The sequence below is a fragment of the Mandrillus leucophaeus genome, unplaced genomic scaffold, assembly GCF_000951045.1.
Source record: "Mandrillus leucophaeus isolate KB7577 unplaced genomic scaffold, Mleu.le_1.0 Scaffold285, whole genome shotgun sequence".
Taxonomy (NCBI): domain Eukaryota; kingdom Metazoa; phylum Chordata; class Mammalia; order Primates; family Cercopithecidae; genus Mandrillus; species Mandrillus leucophaeus.
This window is the reverse complement of record NW_012102976.1, coordinates 2,556,244-2,577,721: the sequence shown is the minus strand read 5'-3', so window position 1 is coordinate 2,577,721 and position 21,478 is coordinate 2,556,244. Positions and strand designations below refer to the sequence as shown.

Genomic DNA, 21,478 nt, shown 5'->3' with positions numbered 1-21,478 from the left:
TCTCAGCTCACTGCAAGCTCCGCCTCCCGGGTTTACGCCATTCTCCTGCCTCAGCCTCCCGAGTAGCTGGGACTACAGGCGCCAGCCATCTCACCCGGCTAGTTTTTTTTGTATTTCTTTTTTTGTTTGTTTTTTTTGAGACGGAGTCTGGCTCTGTCGCCCAGGCTGGAGTGCAGTGGCCAGATCTCAGCTCACTGCACGCTCCGCCTCCCAGGTTTACGCCATTCTCCTGCCTCAGCCTCCCGAGTAGCTGGGACTACAGGCACCCGCCACCTCGCCCGGCTATTTTTTTGTATTTTTTAGTAGAGACGGGGTTTCACTGTGTTAGCCAGGATGGTCTCGATCTCCTGACCTAGTGATCCGCCCGTCTCGGCCTCCCAAAGTGCTGGGATTACAGGCTTGAGAAGATATACGTTTAAAACCTGCTATCCCTTAAAGATTTTCCTCATTGTCCTGTAATCAGCATGCTTCACTCTCCTCTCAATACTCAGGTGCTAGGCTGCTGTGGCAGGCAGTGAGGGTGAGGACCTTAGGAAGCCAGGATTGAATACTACAGAACACTCTCCCAGTGCTGCTTAAAACCATAGTTTACAACAACCTCGTGTCTTCTGGGTCTCCACTCTAACATTTTCAGGAATTTATTGATCTGCACAGTTGAATTAATTTACCCAATAAATTATAAGTGAATCAACTATGCTAAGCAAAGGTCTACAGATGTAAAACAACACTCAGAATATTCCAAAGGCTTTCCTGATGAAATCAAGACAGCACTGATACTTTTTGCCCAATTCTTTAACTTTGACAATCAAGGCTAACATCATCCCATGGTGACCCTACTGTGGTCTAAGAAGATAATATAGATTTGTACATGTGGTACATTCAGACAAATTGCAAAGAAAGGGAATAATTACAACCAAAGGGCAATTGACAAGAAATGACAATCAGTTTTACCAAAGTCTCAAAACTGGCAAGTAATAGAAATTATTCAAGTGCCCTGAATGTTCAAATTCTACTTAGCAGTTTATTATAGAGAAAAATCTTAAGAAGAGAGAAGATAAAGCCTCAATACGCTAAAATCTTAGAAAAAGTATTTATTTATGTTTTAATAACCTTTTCTTTTTCTATGCCATTGTATTATAACTGGCATGCTATTAATAAAACTAAATTCTTATATTTACTGACTTTAATGGCCCTAAGTGCTTCTACTTTTGAAATCATACCTACAGCTGGGCGCAGTGGCTCACACCTGTAATCCCAGCACTTTGGGAGCTGAGGCAGGCAGATAACCTGAGGTCAGGAGTTTGAGACCATCCTGGCTAACATGGTGAAACCCCGTCTCTACTAAAAAAAAAAAAAAAAAATTAGCTGCATATAGTGGCGGGCACCTGTAATCCTAGCTACACGGGAGGCTGAGGCAGGAGATTTGCTTGAACCTGGGAGGCGGAGGTTGCAGTGAGCCAAGATTGTACCACTGCACTCCAGCCTGGGAGACAAGAGTGAAACTCCATCTCAAAAAAAAAAAAAAAAATCATACCTATAAATTGTAGTTCATAGAGTTAAATGTTTGACTGAAAAAAAAAAAAAACCCTAATCCACTGACACCACTATATTTGCAAATAAGTATACCTAAATACTTTAAACCGTATTACCCATTTATCTTTTGAGAGTTTTCTGCTGAACTTTGATCATTTTCTATTATTTCTACTTAGCAGTGGGAGAAGAATCAGTAAATTACATGCCAGTATACCTGATGTTATAAAATCCTCTTTATAAGATTGTTTGCTTCCCAGTGTTTTATTTTACATTCGTAACTTAGTATCAGTGCTCCTTGTTCTGCAAACAAATTAAGATAAAATAAACTTAAAAGTGTTTTATATAAAATAACTTTAAACCACAAACTTTCTAGGCAAGGCTCCTCGCAAAAAAAAAAAAAAAATTAAAAAAAATAAAAATTTAAAATCCAATAATGCAGAAAACATTGTATAATGAGTAAAAGTAGATAATAATATCCTGAAAGCAACCAGACCTCAGCATGAAGTATTTGTATTCAGAAATGTGGGGAAAAAGTACTTAGCCCGAAGTCCTTACATAAATGTTATTTGAATTTTACCCTAGGAGTGAGTCTGCAGTGATTCACCATACTATCTCAGCAAAATAGCTGAGTTCAGTCTCCTTTTACACTATGCTGAAATCAGAATAAAAATGACCCCTTATAGTAAGAATTAAGATATTTTTCTTAAACTCTATGATTACAAAATACTCTATAAAACAACATCCCCATCAACCAGCACCCAATCCTTCCTCCATAAACCCAATTCCTGTTACTGAAGGTTGGGCAGAATACAATCGAGAAGATAAAATATTATGTAATGAAGTGCTTATTGGATTGGGGATTTACTACTCTAAATGTTTTAGATGCATTTTTATTTAGTTCTTACAGTAACTCACTAAAGTGGGTACTGTTACTATCCCCATTTTACAGATTATTAAACTAAGTCCCCTCAAGGTGCAGTGACTTGCCCTCTCACAGCAAAGTCTAGATTCAAAAAAGAGTGCTCTGGCTCTAAACTGTATATAGTTCATTAGAACACCGCCTTCCTGAAAGGGTGTGTAACTGAAAATGACAAGCAGTACAATTAACTGCTTATTCTCAAGTGTTTCTGAAGTTTTCTCTTTTCTACTTCTAAACTCTCGAGCCAGAGAACACACAATTGAGACATAAGAACAAAAAAAAAAATTCAGCCAAGATATAGCCTTGTTTTATTCTACCTCATAGCATTATACTTTGAATAAAAGAACCATAGAAATTTATATTTACCACTGATTTCCACTAATAATTAGTAATAGGGTATTTTCTAATTTCCCTATGGTTTCTTTAGAAGCACTTCTGATTTTTTATACTTTTTACAACATTTTGTGTTTTAAGTGTCTCTCATTCCTCAAGAATCTTTAAGTCCACTGACAATGTTAAATTTGGAGATTGGGAAAAGATTATTCCCTTCCTTCATTATTTAACTTGGGTAAAATCATCAGTGAGGCCTTTCTCAAAGCATCTTGAGATTTAATTTGAGTTTCTGGTTCCTACAATGGTCAAGTTTTCTATATTTCAAGATACTTAACTAAGAGATCAGCCAAAGCAACTGTGAATTCCAGAAGTAGGATGCTGAGTTGCACTGTGCACTTTTTAAGGAATTCTAATTAATCAGAATGCCATTCTTCAGCCACACCCAAGGCTATTATTCTAGAGACTATTCATACTATTTAACAGTTACAGAGTATTTGGAATATTGAAAGTATACTACGAGTAAAGAAAAGCCCCATAATTGATTTGTCAATGTTTTGTTCTCCTATTTTTCTATTGGCATGTTCTTTACATGCCCTCAATAAATATTAAACACTCAGACAATTCACTATTAGGATGGCAAGCAAACCTTTAGAATGTCGCAACAGTAGAGTGAAGAACAATGCACCTAATTGAAATGGCAGGGTAATTTGGAAAATAAAATTGAGTTGCTGCAAATTCCAAATTCCAGAATAAAAATGTTTATACTCACTTAAATGCAGATTGTTACTGCCTTTGAATAATTATTAGAATAAAAATAATTGAACACCAACAATACACTTGATATGCACCGAACAAGCATATTCTACATCTCTCTGTTGTTTTGTGCAAAGAAGTACAGGACATAATCACTCAGATGTTTTTCTTGCTTATTTTGTTATTAAACACAGCTTTTAAAATCCCAAAATATAATGAAACAATAGGCCAAGCCACCAAATACACAAATAGTGCTATAAACTTTATGAACAACATTCTTCAGAAAATTTTGGAACACATTAAGGACAGGGAAAGCAGACTGAAAGAAAGGAAGGGGGTTAAATAATTCTACAACTGAATATCTTTCTTTTTCTTGAACATATTAATTTATCATCAATTTCAATTCAAAATGTAAAATTCCTGTTTCTCTTTGTTAGAAGCTAGAGCCAAGAAAACTATGACAATTAAAATGAAAATGGCAAACTACATTTGCATCTGGAGATATGAAATATAAACATGTAATGACTCTATAAGAGATAATATTTATCTGCAGTCTGAGGGTAATCCTTATTATCTACTTAGGGTTATACCACATTGGCAGAGATGCCACCCTTATCTCATGAAGATGAATTCCATATGCTCTGTAGAGTTATAGTAAAATTCCCACAAATAATGTATATGATAGAATGTAAATAAATAATAAATTTATATGTTCAAGAGTGAAGGGCAGGGTGGTTTCTCATGACACTGCATCTCTTAGGAAGGAACAATTTTAAATGAAAGTAATGTTCAATGGTGATTTATCACAAATTGTTTACACTAAAATATTCTCAAGCGTGGATTTTAAAACAACTTCAGATCTGGTGGGAACTTTCAAGTAAATGTTGCAACTAAACCCACAATGCCTAATTATACCGCTAAAGTTTCTCTTCTGATTGAAGCATAATAGCAAATAGCGCCTTACCTATTTGCTGTTATTTTAAATTTTCTATATATGTGTTGGCTGGATTTTATGATCAATGAAATGTGTAGGTTTAAAATGTCATATATGAATTTCTCTATGAAACACAGAGCTTTTTTTTCCTTTAGGAAGAAAAATTTTAATATGCAGCAAATATATAGGAAGGCTATATATTGAAAAATATCCAAAAAGAGCCCACCTGCGCTAGCTAGTTTGCCAGGATGTTGTATGTAAAAAGTATTCCTCCACCTCTCTAAAGTATCTCCATTTTGAAGCTCTGTAGACAAACACTCCACTTCATGTAAATAGCGTAAGCATGCCTTTAGAATTTCAGACATTGTACACCATTTAGTTTGAAATTAAGTTTTCAAATTGCTAAGGAATAATCTCTGAATAACAGAAAACACTACAGGTCACAGTTAATTATAGCTTGTCTATCAAATTAAGTTAATATTCAAGAACACATCCAAATAGTTATGGAGACATTAAGAGGAGGTTTATTGTCAAAGAAATTCTTATTCATTCAGCTTCTAATATTTTTAAAAGAAGAGACATAAGCCTTTTACAAGTTGAGATGGAATAAGGAAACTCTGGGTTTACAGTCAAATTGCTCTCTTCATTGTCCTTTTGACAGCTGTGTCAATTTCATTATAAACTTCATTTTCCAGAGTTTCATAATAGTCATAAACACACTTCACTTTAAAGAGTTTCTATGGGACGTAATATGAATGCAAATTCAGAATAAAATGCAAATCATGGAGATCTGGGACCAAATATGGACAATCAGTTAAGAATACAGTTGCTGAAAATAAACATTTAGGCTTTTAGAGGAAGAACCAAAGGGGCTGATATTAATCTTTACACCAAGTGTTCACAGCTCTAGGGAAGACAAATAAGAATAACAGTTTTCAGTTTTTCACTTAATTGTAAAGCACAGGTTGGGAATATTTGATGACTTTGGCCTCTATTCATTCCTGTTTTGAAGTGAGTAACATTCTTCATTTTCTCACGAAAATAAACCCACATATGGGTAATAACCCACAAGGCACTCCAGTAGGAAAATGAGACCTACCAAACTAGCTCAAGTTCAAATCTCAGGCATAGAAGGTTTCCAAAGGGTGGAAAAAAAGTGATCAGAAAAAGAAAGAGCTACATATAGTTCGATCTTGCTAAATAATAACCAACAATCCAGAAATTTAAAGCTAATGGATAATAAACATGCTACCATATTATAAAGTGTAAGGAAAAAATCTATAGAAATGGAAATTCACAAGCAACGGTTCATTCTAAGGTAGCTTATGTGGTCAGGTATTGATAATAGAATGTTGTCATATATTGATATTAGAGTAATTCTAATATCACTCAAAATATTATTTACTGATATCTTCTAAATGAGTTAAAATAATATATATTTAAGTCCATTGTAAAATGTAAGACTTTGTATTAGGTTAAAATGTAAAAGAAGCAGCACAACTATAACAGTTGCTAACGTTTGTTAAACTCATAAGGTTGTGGTCATTTTTAAAGTTTCACTTAGTAAACTTATCGATAATAATAGGCATTTTATTTTTTTTGAATAATATGATTTCATTTAAGGATATTTTGGTCTTGTTTTTGAGACAGCATCTTGTTATATTGCCCAAGCTGGCAACTCCTCAGCTCAAGTGATTCTCCTGCCTCAGCCTCTGGATTAGCTGAGACTATAGGTGCATGCCAGGATTTTATTTGAGTTTTTTAAAGAACCATAACATTATGCTCTCAAGGTTCTTTACTTCATGAGTATAAATTCTATTAATTGTAAATGGAGTTATGAAGTACAAGGGAAGAATCCTTTGTAGAAACATATTTTTGAGAATTACAAATAAGGTAAAACTTCTTTTCTCAACGTATTTGTCCTCCATTAGTGTATGCCATATAAATAGGTCCATATGTCATGGAAAAACCATAATATGGTTACTTTATATCTTAAAACAGATATAGCTATATAATTTGTGTCAATTTCATTATAAACTTCAATTGTATTGATATACAGCTATACAGCTTGTATTTATTTGATTGTATGTACTCATGACACCAATAAACAACAGGTGTATAGTTCAATATGTGTACAGATGAGCATTTTTCCATCAGAAAATCAACCCTTGATAGTATATTTTAGTCAGTTTTAGAAACTCTGAACCAAGAAGTCAAGAATATAAAATAATTTAAAAATATTTGCACTCTTGTATTTTCCTTTAACAAGAACATACTTTCTAGATTAAGAAATGCTATTTGGCAAAAGAGTGTTTGAAGAAAGTGTAGTAAAAGGTTGCCAATTGCTTTAATTTTGTGCACTTGAATGCATTAAATTGATCAAAATTGGATTCTAGTGACAAATATTTAAATGAATATATTCTCACTTATTTCACATAGTATCCTTTATACCATTTATTCAAATGTCCAATTTATAAGTGTAGGGATTCCAGCAATTGGCCAATGTAGGTATACTTCCTGGAGAGTCTGTTTAAGATTCCAAAAGGCTTCTCTGAATTCCTATAATCCTGAAATCATGGTATGTTAAATTAAAGATACAGTGAAAATGTTCTTTTATCTTTTACACTACATCGACACACTCATTTGCTTGAACTTTTCAAAATTGATTTTAGACACCCGTGGTTTATTTGCATATGTTAAAGACAGCAAAATATTCAAAATTTTACAGGATGCCAAAAATCAAAATTGGTAATTATGATTAAAACTTAAATTGGGAGACTGTATTTCATATGTTTTAGACCAGAACTTTTTATACAGGTATTACATTCTGATATTTCCTGCTTAGTAAGAAGAGCAAGTCCAACGGGATTTAGAGCAGTGTTGTTTTACTTGGGATTTGGAAAATCTTTAAATCTATAATAACATCTGTACAACTGTCAGATAAACTGTGTCACATGTTTCTATTTTCATTTCTTTATTTGTAAAAGAATACTTTCCCATAATTTTTATTTAATTCTTAAATATTAAATTTTTTTGCACTCAGGAGAAATGGCAAATAATTTTGTTTCGATTATGTCATAAAGTACTACTTTGATTCAAATATGACAGACATCATAATCCACAAAAGGCCATGTAAAATGCTACCGTTGCAAACATTTAAGACTGTGTAACAAAAATGACTGAGAACTGTATCAGTTTACTATCCTTCAACTATTTCCCTGACAGTGGAGTCAAATAATTTTGAATTATAGACCTTCTTACAGGAAGCCTTATTTCATGTTCATTTTTTGATCATTTCCCTGCTAGTCCCTATAGGAATTTGGCTGTATGCCGACTTTCCTTTAAAAGTTTTTGTGTACATGCTTGGGTTGTGTTTGATGATTAAATGATCATTTATTAAAACTTTAGCATTTCCCATTTGTTTGACATATTTATGTTTCATAAGAAAATATTGTTGTTGCAATGGAAAGCATAACATTACCAATACGAGAATACTTCATTTAAATTCATGTTGACAGTATTTTCATTTATGGCAAGTGTCTTAGTATAATTTGTTATGCATTCTTCATTCTTCATTCCAACTCCACCTGTGAGGTAAGCTAGGGAAGGTAAGCTAGTTTTAGGACAGTAGGCCCCATGGTAATACTTTAGTCTATCTACTTGGCCTTAATAAACGTAAGTTTATACTAGGGGAGCACAAATAGTCTTTGTTTTTTAAGAGTATAGAATTTTACTGGGTTTTTTTTTTTCTTGTCACCCAGCCACAGCTGTGTTTTAAATCTTTTGGGACTAAGACAAACATTTAAAAATTCAAACATATGAGTGTTTGAAAACATAATGATTTACAATTTATATATTTTCAAAGTTGGACAATTCTAGCGTGGTATTTCAGTTACTTTTTTGAAAGCCCAGCCCACATTTTAATCCTTTTTTCTTCCTTCTCTTCTTCCTCTATTATTTAAGATTCTCCATGTTTTCTAATACAAGTCTTTAAGTTAGGACCAATAGCTATATAAAACAACTACTCTATATGTTTCAGAATGGTGAGCAATGGAGTCATTCTGGTAGGAGAAGAATTGCTATTTGAATGACCTACTGCCATGGAGCTAGTTAAATCACTGAACAATAGTTACTGTTATGAGGTTTTACTTTGTACAAAGTAGCATTAGTATCATTGCTTTCCATTATTCATGCAACTTGCACTGGGGACTTCCACTGAGAGAGAGATTGAAAGAGAGAGAGACAGAGAGAGAGAGAAGCTATGCAAAGGATATTTTTGTAGTATTAGCGTTTGGACTGAGACATTTACCAATGTAATTGATCTCAACCTATCTGCATACATGCTGTATTTTTTCCCCTTGTTTTTTCTAGAATGTTTTAAAAGTGTCCCTATTAAGAATCAATACCTCCCTCCTCTGAAACTCACACATAAATACACACTAAAAGCCAACCAGAAAGTAACAATAAAAATATACCCGGTAAACAACTAACTTTTAATTCAAAGGGTGCTACGTAATAAAGGGCCTAGAATGAACATCCCAATTAGCCAGTGTAGTGACAAGCAGTCAACACCTTATTATTTAATCATTAAAGAGAATCTTGCCATAATTTCCCTTTGACATATATTTTAAAAGGAATTAAGACTATGTCACATGACCCACAACACAATCAAATGTAAAGTTAGGTGATGCTAAGACTTTATCACTTGCAAGTCCTGTGGACTGAGAGGTTTCAGGATTAAGGCATTAAGTGGGAAGCTACGAAGCATTTACAATTTAAATAAGATGTATCCAAATGGAAGCATTTAAAAACAAACTACCTGACAAAGGGACCATTTTTCTGCCTCCCACTGTTTGTGTACACTTTTCTTATTGGATGACAAGGAATTGCAGACATTTTTAGTATTAGTAAATATTCGCTGGCCCTATCTATTTGCCTCTAAAGCAGCAGATCCAATCCATGCAGGACATTAGGTTGCTTCTTGCCCTCCCAGCCCCATCCCTGACTGTGACACCTCCCCTAAAGGCAAAGCTTAAATCTCCCTTGCAAAAATCTCCCCCGCTTCTTCGGAGGGGGGCGTTTTCTGTCAAGTTCCACCTCAGTTCAAAGGATTTTAAGCCAAACTCTGCTTCAGAAACAACATTGTGAACTTTTGAAACAAAACAATCGCCATCAGAGTTCCCAAGCCCACTTGGGAACCAAAGCGCACTGGACCCGGCCGCCCCAGATCCCAGAGGCCTGGCGGCCCTGCGCTCTCCAGTCTCGGCTGCACAGCCCTGGCGGCCGTCCCCCGGGAGCTCGGCAGCACTTGGCATTTAACCTGCCTGGCGAGCGTGGTTCTCTGGTTCCATATCTGCAAGCCATATTACTTCTCCCCAGACGTCAGAGACATATCTGGATTAACATGCAACAGGGCGCCCTGGGTAACCCGACAGCCTTCGCCCCGGAGCTGCTAAATGCAGATTCAGACGAGGACCCCCCGGAGAGCTGCTGTTGAATAAAAACTGTAATCCAAAGGGACCATTTCTCTGCCTCCCGCTGCTTGTGGGAAGAGCCAGGGCCACCGCTGAGGCCGAAGCACAGACCTAGCTAATCTCGGCTCGCTACCGGCAGGCGTGGCCACCCCGGGAGGCGGCCCTGGGGGCCCAGAGACTCTGCTCCGCTCTCCCCTCTCTCCCAACGCGTTCTTGGAGTGGAAAATGCTTAGATTCAAGAAGTGGCGCGCAACAGAAGCGGCCTAGGAAGTCGACTGCTCCTTCCTGGAGCGCGGCCTAAAGTCTAGCAACTGGATGGCCAGGCCTCTCCCCGCCTAACCCCTCTTGGCGCCCCCAAATCCACCCAAGGGCCCCTAGAACGCGCCTCCGGTCGAACCCGCATCGTTCTCTGAAATCAAGCAGGTTCAACCCTCGCCTCGACGCCTAGCACCATGGCCCCCCTCTCCCTCTGCTCCGGGGTCGCAGCCGGGACCTCGCCCCACGCTGAGGCCGGGAAGCCCCTGGCGCCCCTCGCTTCCCCCAGCCTCGGGGAGCTCGGAACATCCAAGCCGAGCCTAGACCGCGGCGGTCAGGAGAGGGCGCCCAGGAGGCTCGCGCCCGCCAAGGTAGCTCTCTCTGGCAGGGACCTCCAGGCAGCCCCAAGATTGGGGGTGGGGGAAGGAACCTGAGTGTGGGGAAGAACGGGATTACAGCTTCTACTGGTGTCTTAATCCTATTTTAAAAATAAATAAATAGGAAAGAGAGAAGAAAGAAAAGAAAGAAAAAAGAGCGAGAGAGCGAGAGAGCAAGAAAGAAAGAGGAAGGGAGGAAGAGAGGAAGGGAGGAAGGGAGGAAGGGAGGAAGGAAGGAAGGAAGGAAGGAAGGAAGGAAGGAAGGAAGGAAGGAAGGAAGGAAGGAAGGAAGGAAGGAAGGAAGGAAGGAAGGAAGGAAAAGGACTGAACTAGCGCTACAAGGCCAAGTGGATTTCCGCCGACTTAGCCCTCCGAGATACCGCCTAGTATCAAAGTCATTGATCCCAGGTCCCCGCGCTGGTGGCAGTCTTCGCGCCCTCCGAGGAAAAAAAGTAAAATAAAATAAATTGTGCCGCCAACGGGCCCTAGAGACAGAGGGGTTAATGAGCTAACAAGGCCCAGCGTTCTCACAGCACGAGAAGCGTCCAGTCCCGGAGCGCACCCTCTGCGGAGGCTCAAACTGGCTGGGCTGCATTCGCAGACAGGTGGAGAGGCCATCCTTCCTGCCTGGCCCCCAGGACGCCGCACTAGGGGTTCAGCGGCCCGGAGGGACAGGCCAGCAGGCTCCAGTCCGGAGAACTGGCGCCCACCAGGCGCCCTGGTGCTTCACTCGTCGCGCCTCAGCTCCCCAGGGCAGTGGAGCCCACCGGCGTCCATGGCACTGTACCACATGCGCCCAGCGCTTTGCGCTCCCCTCTCCAAACCTGACCTTGAGTTTGCTGTTCTCCGACCAGCTGAAACCTGGGTGAGCCCCAGGGGGCCACACAAGCAAGCCCACGCGCAAAGGCCAACAGCGCCACGAGCTCAGCCAAAGCGTCGAAGCCCACTCTTAACCAGCGGGGACCAGAAATCAGATTCTCATTTTAGAGGTAGAAGAGAATAAAATGCGAATTTTTATCCAATACAATTGCATACCAATCTTTGCATATCTTAAGTTAAGGGAATTGGGTAACAAAAGTTTAGGGAAGGAGAAGGGGGGAGATCCATGATAATATATTAATTTTTGTATTCTCTCTCCCCCCTCCAAAAAATCCCCATAACTTTGTTCTTTTATCTTTGACTTTAATAAAATAATGATTCCTTGAGAAAATGGGGTATAAATCTTCATTTTGGAGGCAATTAAAGTGTTGATTTCATTCATGCCCCTAAGCGATTCTTGTAATTTGCTCAAATAGCTTTATGTACCCAGCACTCCGGAGCTTTTAGAATCCCATTTTCTAGTTAGGCTTGTTGGATTGCAATTTTTATTCCACAGCAGCTACTCGAGGGTTCCTCAGCAGAATCTGCACTCAACAGCTCCCCGGCGAAGGCTGGCGGGTTGAACCAGACTTGAGGCCCGGGCAGCCCGCGGGGGCCAAGGCTGGGAGCCGCCTACAGTTTTCCCACCTCTGTGGGGCCGCACCGGGATTGCGCACGCTGCGTGTTCTGTGCACTCGTCTACACTGCCGAAAGTTTCCAACTCTCCAGATCACAGTGCGGACCCGGCACATTGGCACTTTTAAATCTCTGCTCTGCCTGTTTCCCGCTCCCCATGGGCAAAAGAGGAATTCAGCCTGTGTCGCGGGGGTTGCCCAGAGAAAATCAAGCTGAGAATGTATTTTAAGAGGATGATGTTGAGAGAAGAAAACCATAAGATGACACTAAGAACCAGGTGTCAGGCACTCCGACAAGGACTGTACAAGACAGCCACTGGCCAACAGAGATCATGGCAGAGCTTGCAGAGTAGCTGGCCTTTGGCTTAACAAAGGCAGGCTGATCTCTTCCCCCAAGTCTGGACTCACGTGCCGAGTCAGAAAGAGAAACAACTCTGGGCCTTCACTTATACAGGGGGGAAGGTTGGGAGGGTGCAGAGCAGGCCAGCTACCCAAATCTCCAGACGCCTTGCAACAATTCGCAACAGAACTGTTCTGAGCCCTGTTTCATCTCACTCACTCCACACGTTTTCACTTTCATTGCATTTTTGCAACTCCTTTGGACCAATCCAGAGATACAGCCACAGGAGAGAGAAAGGCACCCTGGGAGCAAACAGTGGTGTTGGGGTGACACAGAGAGAGAAATCCCCTCAGCAACTCCAAATAAAAGTCGTCCCTACTTAGTAACGCATGGGAAGAAGGGCCTGGAGGGAGGACAGGAGAGGAGGGAGCGCAGCAAGCCAACCCTCAGTTGAGAGCAAAGGCGGTGCGAGTTCCCCCACCCTCCTTACCCAGGGAGCCGCCGGGGTTCCCCTGATGCTGACATGTCCACAAGCTGCCAACCCAGAGGGCCCAGAGCACATACCAGCTGGAGGATGAGTGGAAAGAAGGAGGGGAAAAGTCCATATTTATCTGTTTTTATAACCTCGGCCTGGTCTTATTTTTTCTATTAAGTACAATAAAATGGGCGAGCTTGCAGTGAACACCACACAAAGCAATGTTCAGTGAGGTCTAGAAGCGTTCGGCCGAGGAAAACTGACAAGACAGGCTAATGAACCGTACAGACAGGGAGAAAATAGCCAGCATTTGCTAGATTTCAAACCCTCGCTGTCTCTCTTAGACCACCTATCTTGGATTTATTCCTAATAAAATAAGAAATAAGCAGACCCTACACTTTTCTTTTCTTGAAGATAGAAGGGGGGAAAATGCTCCAGAACAAAGCCCCTACAATCAGAGGCGGTCACTGGCAGTTAACACTCCCATTATTATAGAGGGTAAATAAAATAAAGACAAAAATTAAAAGCGACAAGAAACAGGTCAAGTTTGCTAGCAAAGCTTTTACAAGCTCATCTCTCCAGGTCGAATCCCAGAGCCAGCCTTAATGAAGCAATAATAGCCACATTATTCAAAAATTTTCATTTCGATGGAAATGTATCTAAAAGGGACTTAATCATATGCAAATAATAAAAGGAGGTGGTAGTGACCCAGCAAGCAATATGCATACAGATTTTTTTTTTTCCCAGGGATGTTGAAATTGAAAAGCGCGTACCTGGTCGGTTAGATTTGCTGATCTTGTTATATCTTCACTGTCTGATTTTGATCCTCCTTCTCTATCGTCTATCACCAAATCGATAGGCATTTTCCCTTTCAAACAGCTAATATACCGGTGGCAGAAATTGTCACATAATTCGTGTACCTACATTATGACAGAAATAAAAAAATGGGAATATAATCAGGAGTGCATAAATGACATTGACAAGTGCAATCCACCCCCCTTGTGAGATCCAAACTTCCAAATAGGGGAAACACAGGGCAATTGTCCTCCAGAGACCCCCAGATGCATCCAGAATTAGGAATAACTTTCTTTTCTTGCAAAATAGAGATATCCCAGAAAATTGACAGTGACAAGATGATTCACAGGCTACAACATATTCAACACCCGTGTTAAATTCATCTGCTCCTGGGGCTGTGGTCATTAGAGAGGTGACCTGCGTAGGTGACATTTAAGGTAAACTATTTAATTTCATCCAGTGACTTTATCATAAATTCCTTTCCAATGTGTCTAAGGAAAAAATGTATATCTGTGTATATATGCACATATATATTCTCCAAAGAACCTGTACTGTGGTGGCATAGAATACATGCCTGACAACCCAAGTCCTTATTATATTTGTAATAAAGGTTTTTATCTCTAAGGGTCATATTTTAGAACACTTTCTTTTAAAAAAAAAAAAATGGAAGGAAATCAAGTTGCCAGTACTCCTGATATAAGAAAACATACAGCCACAAAAACAAATAAAATTGATTTTTCTTTCTTTTTACAAAAAGGAGAAGGAATGCCTCAAAATATTTAGGTGTAAGTGCGGAGGTTTCCTACAGGCCCCAGGCATCAGTGACATGCAAAAATTCACAAGAAACCCCAGTGTGCTTGCAATTTAATGTTAGTTTGAATTACAATGCATTAAGTTTTTATTGCTGAGATTTATAGAACAGCTAGCAAAATCATGCTATCCCACACCCTTTCCTGAGTGTGAAAGTGGGGTGTGTGCAGGATTCACAGATTCAAGAAATTGACACAACTATCAACTCTGCTTTGTCTCTGCAAAACGTTTAATGTGCCTCCCCACCACCTCCTCCAGACTCCTTCCCGCTCCTCCTCCTTCTCCCCTTCTGCCTCTCCCCTGTGTCTGATCTGCCGCTGCCCTCAGGACTGTCTTCCAGAAACTCACAACTGAACAAAACTTTTTTCTCCCTCAGAGGTAGCAAAGAAGAGGAGGAAGAGGATGAGAAGAGACAACAGAGGTATTAACCTGTGAAACCACCTCAGAGCAGCATTCTAAACATCAGCTGGGATGCACAGAATTGCAACTATTTACACAAAGCCAGCAAGTTATTAAGAATGAACACAAGGCTAGGGCGTTTGTGATCCCGGTTTTAGTGGCTGAAATTGTAATTAAACTGCGAAGAGAAATGGACGCTAAGATTGGCCGTGACACTAATTACCAGAAAGAAAGACATTTATGCAAATGTATCAGAAGGCTGAACTTCAGCCATTCTGAACCCTCCCCCTCTGTGTGTTTCGGGGTAAGGGGTAAGTAAAAGGAAAAGAGGCTAGAGAAATTACCTTCTCTAATTCCAACAGATGAAACCTTAATACTTGTATGGCTTGAATCATCTGCAAAGATACAAAAACAATAAGCACCCCATTCCTGCTTGCAGAAAACTGGCTGTCACAGCTCTACCATCTCCAGCCCACCCCCTCCCACAAGTAAATAGAGTTATTTTGATTTATGGCAATAACACTAAAACTTAATAGCAGCAACTGGGTACCATCTAGAGGTTTATATTTCTTAAGGAGAAAAAAATAGCTAAAACAACAACAGAGCATCTAAGTGGGGCTCATAAACACTCTCCTCCCCCATGGCTCTCCCCTTTCTCAGTGCCACTGGTCCCACCCCACCCCAAAAGGGCCACAACACTGGACTAAATGTGTCCTTGGAAGGACTGGACAGAAAAATATTTCAAATGGCCCTCAAACTGTGGCTTTTCCCATTGCAAAGTTTCTGCTGCCTTCCTTACACCTTTCAGGCAAACTGGTTGTTTAGGGGCTCTGGCCCGGTGGCTGCCCTCGTGATGGGACTTAGAGGGCTGGGAAGTCCGCAAAGTTTAAGCACACACGCTGACAGGCCGGGAGATAAATCCCCGCGCTGATTAGAGCTGCGCAGCCCGGCTGTCATAAAAAACAAAAGCTCGCGTTTCCCAGCGCCGGCTCGCCCGGCCCCTCTCGAGATGAATTTATTTCCCCGGGATCTTGTCCCGGACCAGTTGTCCGTGGACAGAAACATTTGCAGCCAACCTGCAGGCACGGAAAGACCGGTCTAGAAATCTCAGGGCTCTCAAAGCAAAGCTGAGGGCGCTGGAGGTGGGAGGTGGGGGATGGGGGCGGGGGGATAGGGGTCCGCTCTTACCAAGTTATCCAGTTCTGGATTAGAAGAAAATAGAGGTTTTTCTGCGCGAATCTAAATACAAGTGAGAAGGAGAGGGGAGAGGGAGGGGAGAGAAAAAAGAAAGAAAAATTTGAAATCTGGTCGCCTTCCTAATTTCTTGCCTCATTACCCTGTTGGGGGCAGGATGTAACCCTCCGGGAGGGACCCGGTGACACCGAGTTCGTCCCGCGCAGAAACATTTCAGTGTGAATTAAGCTGAAAACAAGCCCAGAGCTCAGTCTTACTTCTACTAGCAACTACGATTCTCAGGGAGGCTGCTCAGCCCGCCAAGTCCACAGCAGCTACAACCGTGGTGTTCTAGATTTTATTCTGCAGTGAGCTCTCCACGGTTGCTTTCTGGAGGGTGAGTGGGGATGCAGATGGGTGATTTTAAGTTATCTGCAAACAGACACTCAGACAGAAAGAAAATCTGAGGTTGGAGGTAACACTTATGGCTTAGGGCCGACTATGTGCTGGCTACTTTTGAAAGTGTGCCGTGTGTGTGTCTGTGTGTGTGTGTGTGTGTGTGTGTGCGCGCGCGCGTTTGTGTGTTGGGGAAGGGGGGGCTCTCCTTTTGTTTCTTTTACTTTTTAACATTTATTTTGCTGACCTGTTTGGCGAACACGGCTATATCTTCATTGAAAGACTCTGACGAGCAGACGTCCCCGCCCGCCACCCCTGGCTCGCGGGGGGTACAAGTAGCTAATTCACATTTCTCAAAAATCAGTGCTAAGAGAGGGAAGAGGGGGTGTCTGCAAGAAAATACAACAGTCACAAACAACATAATGGTTAGTCCCCAGTCAATGGAAAAAGGTGCCCAAGAAAAACAGCCGGAGGAGCAAGAGGAACAGACCCCCTCTCGGATTGTGTCATCTACTTTTTTCCTTTTCCTCCCCGCCCCCGCCCCCCGACCCAGGTGACCGCTCACCTCCCCTTCCTCCTGGAGCCCTGAAGTCGGAGGCCCTGAGCCATGGACGGTATCTGAGGATCGGTTTAGCGTATCTGGCCGGAGAAATTGGCAACATTTGCTACGAATAAAACCCAAGCGTTTCCAGCAGCCATTTTGAATTAAGTTTCCCACCCGACAAGCCCTCGTCCCCTCCACTGCACATCCAGGATCTGGTGGAGGAGAAAGGCGCCGGGCGGAGGGGTGGGGAGGGCTGGTTCCTGCGGGTTCCTCCTAGGCGGCCGCGCGAAGCCCAGGCTCGGGGGATCTCGGTGCAGGCGCTCAGCTAACTTGGGGAAAGGACGTCCATGGCCGTGGGGCCGACTGTCAACGGGCTGCACCTAGGGATCCCAACCCCAAGACCCTCGGAGAGCCGGGAGGCTCCTCCTCAGCTCCTCACACACTCCCCTCCCTTCGCGGACGGCCCCCACCGCCCCCCAAAGAAAGTTCCTTCAAATGTTCCTGCGGTACAGCTTTTCATTTTGTCTCTGCGAAGTGGCAAAGCAGCTAGTAATGCGAGGGGCCTAGATGTCGCTTGTCTCAGCCCATAAAAAAGAAAGAAAAAGAAGAAGAAGAAAGGAAGAAAGAAAAGCTTCTTCTAATGCTCAAGGAGGTATCTCAAGTCTTTTATTAGCTCTCACTGCTCAGCTGGGAATTTAACAGTTTGGGGTCCTTTACAAAGCTTCCCCAAATGTTCGGTCCCAGAGCCTAAACCACTTGTAGTTAACGCTGCGGACAGAACGGTGGGATTTAAACAAGCCCATCGCACAAGGGATCAGAAAATAAAGCAAAAAGAGTATATATATATTCTTTTGCCACGGAGGGTCAGTGGGTTCTGATTTTTTTTTAATAAATAAATAGAAATAAAAGTTTCTGCAAAGTAAAACGAGGTTCCCAAATTCATCGGCACACAGTAGGCACAAGTGAGTTTCAAAGGATTCTACTAGTCCAGGGTCTAATCGAATGGCGGAGGAGAAAACATTGTAAACCGCGGCCAGAAAACAACCTCAGAGGAAGAGCGCCCCGAATTTACTTATTTCTAAATCCTGCAGGTTTCACATTTGAGCACAAAGTGCTAAAACATCTAGAAGTTTCTTAATGTGTGTAACAATTCAGAGCAAGCTCCTCTCCTTGACTTCAGTGGTCAAACTCCCTAAATGCAAAACATGTTCCCCCTTGCTTGACCTGCAACTGTCCTGCCTTGGTTTTATTGTGCAGTGGCAGAGCCAGCATAAGGCTGCTGAGTAAACTTAGCAAGTCAGAACAATCAGTGGCTTAAAAGAGATTTTCCCTTAAACTAAAAGTTTCGTTCCAACACAAAGGCGCCTACATTTAGAAACCCCTAACGCTCTCGGGCGAAATCGAGCGAGGAAGGACTCCAGCCCTCTGAGGGAGTGTGAGAGGGGACAAGGGCCCTTTAGCCAGCTTCTTCTGATCTGGGACCCCCTTGCGGGCACTGCCATGGTGGAGCAGGGCACTGAATGTGCACACAGTGTGTATGGAGATGTAGGGCTTCGGGGATGGCAGGTCACCTCCCCAAATTCTCCATGCAATGTGAATGAAAAGTCACCAAAGATGTAGAGTAGCTCCAATCCAGAGAACTCTGACTTTCCTCTCACCAAGGGCACAGGGAAAGAGGGAAGCATTGAGTCTCAACTAGTTAACCTGCTGCCCATTGTACCTACCCATAAATGGCATCTTTATCTCTCTTTAAAGCGTCATTGACAGAGGAGCCCATGCTGGGGGCCATGGCGTTGGTGTGAGCTGTGTGCGGGTACTGATGCGAGTGCAGAGGAGGCCCGTGGTTCAGGTGGTGGACCGGCTGCATGGACCTGGCTGCATGCGGGTCCCCATACATCGTGGAGGGGATGCCTACTCCATCCATGCCCCCGTAATGGGGTAGATCGTCGTACTGCATGACAAACAGGAGAAAAAGAAGGTTCAGGAGGCCAGGCGGGCAAATGGGAGAACGGCAAGGCACCACCGAGCTTATATAAGGCTAGTCCAGCTGGATCCTTCCACCCGGAATTCGGTGGCCTTTCATCTCTAAAGCTGAGTTTTCTTATTTTAAAATTAAGGCTTTAAGTAAAAATTATAGAATTCTCAGCGAGACTCATCTGGGATGAATGATCTTGCCCTAACTTGTGTCCCTATCAACTAGTTCAGAAATTCAGGCTCCTTTGGCAAGAAGGAAAGAAGAAAGAAGGAGAGAAAGAGCATTCTCCGGAGGGTGGAAGGTGAAACGGGCATGTCTCTGGAGGAAGAAATTCAAAATCACAATAATAAAACGTGCCAGGACACTGCAGCAAACCCGCCTAGTTTCACAGCCCCTTCACATCAGGGGGAATTAAAAAAAAAAAAAAAAAAAGTTATGATGGGAACAGCTACGCCAAGCACGTGAATTTAGACAGGCTTCTCATTTTATTTCCCTGCCGGCGTGAGGTTAGCCAGTCCTGCAAGACACTGCATTTCTTTTGCTTTCCAAGACAAACTCTGCTAATTATACAAAACTAACTGACCCCTTATAAGTGAAACTCAAAGAAGGGTAGCTTTTCCTGAACATTAGAGCTGAATTTAGAATTGGGCAATTCCCCACCCCCAAAGTTAAAGAAAAATCTATAGTTGAAGCAGCTAATATTCTATTTTCTTGTTTACTCTTATGAACTTTCTTTCCAGACTAGAAGTCAAGGAGGCAAATGTTACTCACCAGGTTTAAAGCAAATTCAAAAGCAAATGCACAGAGAACCTCCCATCTTCCTCTTCCAGAAAAAAAAAACAAAAAAAAACAAAAAACAAAAAACTACTTTCATATTGCTTGTCATTATTTTTTGTGTGTGAAATTTAGCTATTTAGACTTTTCTAATTGGTTCATTCCAGGCAAGTTATTTTCCCAAGATTTGGAGGCGCTGAGAGTGAAATGATTTTCAAAGAAAGGAGGAATTGCCACTTTCATCTCCTTAAAGCCAGAGGTGTGAAAAGAGTTTGGAAGAACGCTGACATTTGCCTGAACCAAGGGAGTAAAGAAAAATGTGTCAGCCTAGTAACTTTCTTTTGCAAACAGGGCTTTGAGGGCCAGGACACAAATTATGCAAGGAAGGCTTTTTGTAGACCCCCTTTCTTTTAAGAAACTACCTCAGTTGGGTTGTCATTGTCTCACTTTACTCTCACTGCATTTCCATTGAAAAAGAAATATGGGGAAATTAGTATTGCATTTTTAAAGTGAGTAACTGTGTGCTTAGTATTCAATTAGTACAGGGCTTATCTAAGAGAAACTTGCAAAATATTGCCTTGTATACAAATCTATACAAATTGAAATTACTATAAAAAGATGAATGTTTTCTGACCAAAAAATTGGCTATACTATGACAGTTATTTCCTTTAAAAAGCTAAATACTTCTAGTGATATTAAAGATGAGCATAATCAATAACATATCAGAAGTTTCCAGCTGCATATTTTAGTTTAAACATAACTTTAAACTTCTGATCTCTGAATGTTCAAATTACAGCATTAGGTATCTAGTTTTAAAAAAAAAAGATGATTGTTTGAGCTTGCATTTTTATTTATATAGCTGCTGGTTAGGAATCTATAGATAAATTGATTTCTTTAATTAACAACTCCAAGTAACATACATAAGTCTACAAATGCATTGAATAAATCCTCTCGCTTTAGGCCACTGCTTTAGGAGCCTCATTTTTTAAAAGAGAGAGAGAAAAAAGGAAACTTTTTAGCAGTGTCTTTCGGCCACGTTTCAATTTAATCTCACATTTGAGTTCCACAATTGTTTTTTAATACGTACCCTTTGCGCCATCGGCCTCTCTGGCTCCCTTCCTACTTCAACTTCTAATATATCCTCTTTAAGGCCAGTGTGAAAAGAAACAAATATTCAAACTCCCCCGGAAAAAAAAAAAAAAAGAAGAAGAAGAAGCACGACGAAAAATCCCTTAACGTCTCCAGCAACGTGAGCTACTGGTCCCAGATCTTCGGTCTACGGGACCTGAAGCAAAGCGCCCGAGTCACTGAGCATAAAAGCGCTCCGTTTCCAAGACAGCAGCGGGGGCAAAAAAAAAAAAAGAAAAAAAAAAGAAAAAAAAAGAAAAGCAGATCTTCTCTCCCCCAAAAATCAGTTTAAAAAAGAAAAAAAAAGAGCGCCCCTCAGACCCAACTACCAAATCTCATGGCTTTCTGCCACTCCAGCTGTCAATCACAGGCGAGGTTGTCAACGTGGTGAATGAATGATCATCCGCTCTGTCTTCTTCTGGTCAGAACACCTCAAATGTTAATATTCAAATGCACAAAGCCCTAGCGCTCGCTTCCCTTGAATCAGTCCTAATTCCTAATCAGTTTCTCTCTTCTCTCTCTTTCTTTCTCTCTCTCTCTCTCTCTCCCCCTCTCTTTGCAAGTGCTGCACTGGAGGGAGATTAGAGGAGGAGGGTTA

The 21,478-nt window shown here is 41.4% G+C and overlaps 1 protein-coding gene across 6 annotated transcripts in view; it reads right to left on the bottom strand.

Annotated features, from left to right (window-relative positions):
* The window catches only part of MEIS1 (Meis homeobox 1), a 153,428-nt gene extending 132,358 nt beyond the window's left edge, over positions 1-21,070 (bottom strand). For 3 of the 6 annotated variants that reach the window (XM_011985515.1, XM_011985512.1, XM_011985513.1), the window contains exons 1-7: positions 20,840-21,070; positions 18,728-18,954; positions 16,707-16,848; positions 16,079-16,129; positions 15,235-15,285; positions 13,660-13,806; positions 8,676-8,681 (exon numbers count right to left, since the gene is read on the bottom strand). In XM_011985515.1, the coding sequence (XP_011840905.1) occupies positions 8,676-8,681; positions 13,660-13,806; positions 15,235-15,285; positions 16,079-16,129; positions 16,707-16,848; positions 18,728-18,954; positions 20,840-20,851 (636 nt within the window). In that variant the 5' untranslated portion in view covers positions 20,852-21,070. Of the gene's footprint in view, positions 1-8,675; positions 8,682-13,659; positions 13,807-15,234; positions 15,286-16,078; positions 16,130-16,706; positions 16,849-17,024; positions 17,386-18,727; positions 18,955-20,839 lie in introns of those variants that run through there. The other 3 variants (XM_011985516.1, XM_011985514.1, XM_011985517.1) reach the window with 2 other exon arrangements.
* Between the last annotated feature and the right edge of the window lie 408 nt (positions 21,071-21,478).